The sequence below is a fragment of the Nelumbo lutea genome, chromosome 6 (assembly GCF_056320005.1).
Source record: "Nelumbo lutea isolate HS-2025 chromosome 6, American lotus-T2T, whole genome shotgun sequence".
Taxonomy (NCBI): domain Eukaryota; kingdom Viridiplantae; phylum Streptophyta; class Magnoliopsida; order Proteales; family Nelumbonaceae; genus Nelumbo; species Nelumbo lutea.
In genome coordinates, this window is record NC_142689.1 from 64530636 (window position 1) to 64536499 (window position 5864).

The 5864-nt window shown below is 39.5% G+C and overlaps 1 protein-coding gene across 4 annotated transcripts; it reads left to right on the top strand.

The window, feature by feature from the left end:
* The first annotated feature begins 304 nt into the window (after positions 1-304).
* On the top strand, positions 305-5508 carry LOC148849273 (thiosulfate sulfurtransferase 18-like). 4 transcript variants are annotated; one of them, XM_088951170.1, is made up of 7 exons: positions 305-411; positions 637-3286; positions 3952-4222; positions 4364-4443; positions 4544-4614; positions 5096-5149; positions 5275-5508. In XM_088951170.1, the coding sequence occupies exons 3-7, from the start codon at positions 4086-4088 to the stop codon at positions 5362-5364; spliced, it is 432 nt and encodes a 143-aa protein (XP_088807296.1). In that variant the 5' UTR covers positions 305-411; positions 637-3286; positions 3952-4085; the 3' UTR covers positions 5365-5508. The 4 variants fall into 4 exon arrangements, with proteins under 4 accessions (XP_088807296.1, XP_088807298.1, XP_088807299.1 ...); XM_088951172.1 differs by lacking the exon at positions 305-411 and having other exon boundaries at positions 2031-3286; positions 3958-4222; XM_088951173.1 differs by lacking the exons at positions 305-411; positions 637-3286 and adding an exon at positions 3707-3784.
* The last annotated feature ends 356 nt before the right edge of the window (positions 5509-5864 follow it).

Consider the following 5864-nt stretch of genomic DNA (forward strand, 5'->3'; position numbering starts at 1 on the left):
TTTCATCACTGTTTTTTATGTATGTATTAACAGGTAAATATCACGTAGAATATATATCAGTCAATCATTAAAAGAAATGGTTCACGGATGTTAATAAGGTCCTAATTTTTGAGACATACCCTATTTTTTAATAATTGATTGAAATATATATAGGTGTTTATTGAAGTGCATATGAATCCCATGTGGCATCGTTTTTCTGAAAAACGGCTACCATTCGAAACATCCTTAAGTTCTTTTAATAATTGTCAAAAACCTTTTTTCGTTAACGTCCGCTAAAGATAGATGAAAAGACTACTTTATCCATTACAGTTCTTCAAATTTTTAAAATAAAAGAGAAAAAGGGAGGAGAGAGATTATAGATCGAAAAAGGAAGGGAGTGTGTATCAAAGGTGCAACCATCGCTGGTGGACGGTAGAACAGCTTCTTCCCTCCATTATATTACTCTATATTTTCTCTCTCTTGTGCTTATTTGAAAACAGAGCAGACTGGTCTGATTTATATAGAGTGACAAGTGATGAGAGACAGTAGTGGTGTTTTTTGTTTTATTATTTATTTTTCCAATTATTGCAGACTATAGTGTTTCTCTTGAACTTCCCCTCTTCCCTCTCCCAATAATTATGTTCCCCGGTGCCGTAGGAGAACCGCCGGAACTGTAGAGATCGGATGCGTGGGCGAGGTCATCAAACTCGAACACCTTTTGACGACCGGTTCTTCCTCATTTGCAAAGGCCAGGAGTGACCTGTTCTTCCTCAACTCGAATTCCATGATGGGTGTAGTAGCAGGGTTCGACAACAGAGGTCGAAACCTGAGGGGATGGGTACACCGAGAAGCTGAGCTTGGATTTCTTGCCATAATCAACTAAGAGTAGATGACAGTGGATTCAAGATTCAAGAACACAGCAGGGGAATGTGCTTCGCCGGCCTATCTCGCCGAAAAACGTGTTGAAGGCATCATCTCCCCCCAACGGTATATTCGACTTTCTCGCGAAGAGATGGAGCGGCTTCAGATCTGTTTTCGGTTGTGTTGGCTGAAATGGACCATCAAAGGTTGTGATCAAGGTAATGCCCAAGTGATCTTTGCGTTGATCAGGTCGGAACAGCTCTTGGCTTCCGCGGCGAATTCAAAATAAAACCCACAACAAGAATGAAAAGAAAAGGTGATTAACAAAAATAACCTTTCTTCACTCTTTCATATCGTCCGAAAATCACATCCCTCCTTCTCTATAAAAGCTTCTGAGTGCGAGGTTGTTTCATGGGGTTACCCAAGTACCCACTCCATGCCCCCGAACAGTGTTTTTCTTCCTGACCCTGTGATCGAAATCCTGGCTATAAAAGTCTAATACCCTTTCGACCTTTTCCCTCTTCATTGCTTCATTGCTTTTCTGCCGTGTTCGTTACCAACATATTCTCGCCAGGAAAGCCACTATGTCCACTTTACGTGTCGATATAGTATGTTCCGACTCAACCATGGCCACCCGCGCGGCAACGGCACTGGCATGTATTTTCTGACTCAACCAGGATCTGATTTCACTACCCATCATTTTTTCCGAGATTACGGCATGTTTTTGTGCCATTTACGCATTTGTGCCCAGATTTAGTCCCCTTTAAATCGAAGGTTTTAGGCAGGACCACCTGAGTTACGGTTCTGTTTCTTCGAGAATAAGGTGGATTCCGGTGGCGGGGAGGAAGACAGATATAGAGATGGAGTGGATTTAGATAAGAGGGTATTTTAAGAATTTTAAAAAAATATATATTAATTATGTGGCATTAATGTGACGGAAAGAAGGGTATTCTAAGATAATTGTCAAAAAAATTCAAAATATTTAAAAATAATATATAAACAGTAAAGATAAAACTAGTTTATTAGCTAAACTATAAAGATAATTTTAAAAAATGTAAATTTTTTTAAACTATTCTTATAATTTAGTTAACTGTTTAAAAATTGACTAATACTATCCTATTATTTCTTATTTCTGTTCTGACAATCTACCCGTTAGTATTTAGTCAAAACCTGTACACACGTGATACCACGTCACATTTAAATTTTTTTAAAATCCAATATTACCCTCATCCTCTTCCTCTCGACCTAACACCCCCTTCCCTCCTCCGACCTCTCTCTTCCCTTTATCTTCCTCCGACCATCTCCGTCAACACAAAATCGGTTCACAAATCAACATTCTTATCAAGATCAACCCTCCATTGAGCTCCCGAGCTAACAAACTCTCCCCTCTCTCTCTCTTTCTCTTTCTCTCTTTTCACCTCCTTCGCCCAACGAAGCCACCATCGCCATCTAGGGTTTTTGAACTTCACTAACCAGAGTCTTAAGGGCCAAAGAGCCACGGTTCACCGTAGAACTGATAATAACGAAGACAGTCTTCCTGTGATTGTCATCACCATCCATTTCTAGGGTTTTCGCAGGGCTTCGTAGAGGATATTATTGTCAATTGAGTAGAAGGAAGAAGCCAAAGGGAACGCAGAACCCGAAGCGGGTCAAGACCAAGAAGACCAATTGCTAGGCAGCATTCTCTTGACCTTCCGATTTGCCTTCTTTAGCCAATTTCAGAAGGGGCGCCACTCCACCTTCATCGATTATGAGCTTATATCTATCGTTGTCGCGGACGAGCGATACGAGAGAGGTGGCCGCATCAGATCTATCATCAAGAGATCCCGTGTAGAGGGTAACGATCTGTTCCCATATAAGTAGAGGATGGGTTCGTTAGCAGCGATCGAAAGAAGGCCGAGATACTCGTCGTCACGGTCATCTGCGGAAGCAGAGATGTGGAGGAGCCAAGATACATCGTCAATGGAATTTTCGAGCTGAGAGGACATTTTCTTGAAGGCAGCAGCGGGAATAACGGTGAAGACGCACTTCATGAGCCCATTATGAGACGAGTGAGAGAGCAAGAGTTAGGGAGACGGAGAGCAGAAAAAGAGACGGATCTCTGGGTTTCGAATGGCTTCGAGGAACCAGAACAAACCCCCTCTACCCAACGCTACTTCTTGAAGTCCTTCTAATGTAAGGTTTTATTTGCCTCCCTCCGTGTAATTTTCCTTGTTCTCTCTCTCTCGTCCCCTGCCTCTTTGCATCAACGAACCGCCGCCGCAACTCTTAGCAGCGGTGGCATCTTTGGTTCTTACAAAATTTGGTTTTACTACACCTGGTCGAGCCGAAGTTCCGTTTGCTGGTTTGGACATCATTCTCCTATTCATACTCAATCGAACGGGCATGCATCACCGGCAGCTGCAGCGAGCAGATATCGGTGGCCATTGGCGGCCACCCAGCCATTGTGAGTAAATCCGCACATAAGGAATAAAAAAGTAACTTTGTCCTTTGAGTTAAAGGGTAAAACGGACATTTTAAACTTTTTGTTCATGTTTAACGATACCGATCATACTTAGACAATTGTAAAAACAATACGGATTGCGTCAGTCAATTTTCAAATAACAAAAGTATAGTTAATCAATCAACTAAACATAATTTAAAAAATTTATCTTTTAAAAATTTGTCCAACAGAAAAAGTTCAAATACCAACAGCACGAGGTGCCACTGCTTTCTCCATATGGTACAATCATAAGATTGCTTTCACATCAGATTACTATTTGATTTAAGCAAGTTTGGGAGTACTTATTTAAAATATAAGTGTTTATTCTAAAGCGGTGAAAACATACTTATTTCAAATAGAGAGAATATTAGATATTTTCGAAATGATGTGGTGAATTAAGATAGGCGAAAAATGAAATAAACTCTTACTTTCTGAATGGATTTCTCAAATAAACTTCGAGAAGTAAGTAAATATTCAGATTTATTTTTCAAATACCAATAAATGATTATTGATGTGGTCTCGACTCAAAATAAATGATTATTGGAATATATACGAATTTTTAAACATTCCCAAACTTGGCACCAGCATTTTAGGCATTTAGCCCACCGTTTTATCTTTTGTTTTGTAAGAAACAGGAGAAGCTGAAGGCGGCTGAACACAGGAAATTAGGAAAATCTCTCCCTCGCTCGCTCGCTCCCGCCTACATAAATACCACGACACTGGTTAATTTCTAGCAATTAACCGTTCAATTCCATAATACGAAATGGGTATTTCTTGGATCATACTCTTCTTTGGGATTATCTTCTTGGTTTGCAGCAGCTTCGCCGAGGTTGTAACCATCGATGTCCACGCGGCTAAGGATCTCCTCCGTTCTGGCCACCACCGCTATCTAGACGTCAGGTTGGTTGCTGGGAACGCCCTTTTCTCTTCTCGTCTTCCTTGACGAAGCTGTTCGATATTTCTACAGATTTTCTTTTTTTCTTTTCTGGTCTTTCTCCTTCTCTTTTTCAATGCTGAGGGTTTCGTTGTTCGTATTAACAGGACAACGGAAGAGTTCAACAATGCTCATGTGGATGTGGAGAATCCTTTGAACATTCCTTATATGTTATTCACCGCTGAAGGTACCTTCGTTTTGTTTTTCATGGTTAATTCTTTTTTTCCTGTTTTTCTTTGATTTTGTCTGAAAATGAATTTCATTTTATTTTGCTGATCCAAATGCAGGCAGAGTAAAAAACCCTCATTTTGTGGAGCAGGTTTTGGCAGCTTGCAGTAAGGATGATCATCTCGTTGTGGTAATCCCCTTTCTCTTTTATTGGTTTATATCTGGGATCAATTCCAAACTCTGTCTCATAATAATCCAGTGGAATCAATTCCAGACTCTGTCTCATAATAATCAAGTGTCTAATAAGCATCGGGGTCCAGTGATACTGAAGTTTAGCAAATTTTCCAGTTTGGAATTAGAAAAGATACATTGAAACAAGAAAGTTTAAACCACGAATTTGTTTTATAAAGCAAAGAGGAATGTAAAAAATTGTTAGACGAAATGGGAATTCCATTCTCATTTCTGCTGGAATGACATTTCCCAATTGAGGTAATGGTCATTCACTCCCCTTCCCTCTCATTTCAGCTTATTCCAATTCTGATTTCTATTTCTGAACCAAACACACTATAAAAATAGGCCATTGCGATCCAACTTCAAGGGACTGTGAATCAAACAGACCCATAGTTTATTATATAGTTTATTAATGGCATCATCCGGTTGAATCTGTGAAGGGATGTCTAAGTGGGGTGCGGTCACTTCATGCGTCAACTGAACTTATCAAAGCTGTAAGTTGATTATTTCTTTTCTTGTTGTTCTTGTGAACAAGTTTATTTTGTTTTTCCATACCAATGGGTGCATTTATTTACAATATTATAGAGATAGAAGAAATCATGTGCTCTGTCCAATGCAGGATTTCAAGCATGTCAGCAACATGGGAGGGGGTTATACTGCATGGGTTGAGAAGGGGTTTGCTGTGAAAAAACCCAAAGATGAGCTGTGACGATGGTATCAATAAGGTGATACTTTCATTTGTTCAGGCGGGTAGTCACAACTTAGAAGTCTTGTTGTTTTATGTACTAATCTACTGTTGGTGCAAACTCATTTGTATAGCGATAAATTCAACAAGAGAAGTTATTTAGCAAAATGCAGCTGCCATTTCTCAATTTTTCTTAGGTCCCTTTCGTAGTAAGTTACTTACCCTAGTAAATGCAATTACCTGGGTAAGTATTTCCTGGGAAACACTTATCCGTGTAAGTGTATTTACCATGTTCTTTTATTTTCCAGGTAAATAAGGCAATGATCATTTTAGCCATAAGAATACATTATTAGAAGGGGTAGTTTTTTTCGATCAAGTATTGACAACTTCCCCCCAAAGTGAGAAAGCTATTTACCCACATAAATATGAAAAAAGAAGATGAGATTCTTGGTCAATGGGAACCAAAATCCCATTGACCAACTTTCCCAAAAATGCCCCATTGGTTACAATTTATGCTTACAAGA

What these genes read in the sequence shown, in the direction of transcription:
- LOC148849273 (XM_088951170.1), top strand. Translation starts at nt 4,086, where the DNA reads ATGGGTATTTCTTGGATCATACTCTTCTTTGGGATTATCTTCTTGGTT. An exon ending in CACCGCTATCTAGACGTCAG is followed by an intron (nt 4,223 to 4,363) that starts GTTGGTTGCTGG and finishes TCGTATTAACAG; the next exon opens with GACAACGGAAGAGTTCAACA. An exon ending in TATGTTATTCACCGCTGAAG is followed by an intron (nt 4,444 to 4,543) that starts GTACCTTCGTTT and finishes ATCCAAATGCAG; the next exon opens with GCAGAGTAAAAAACCCTCAT.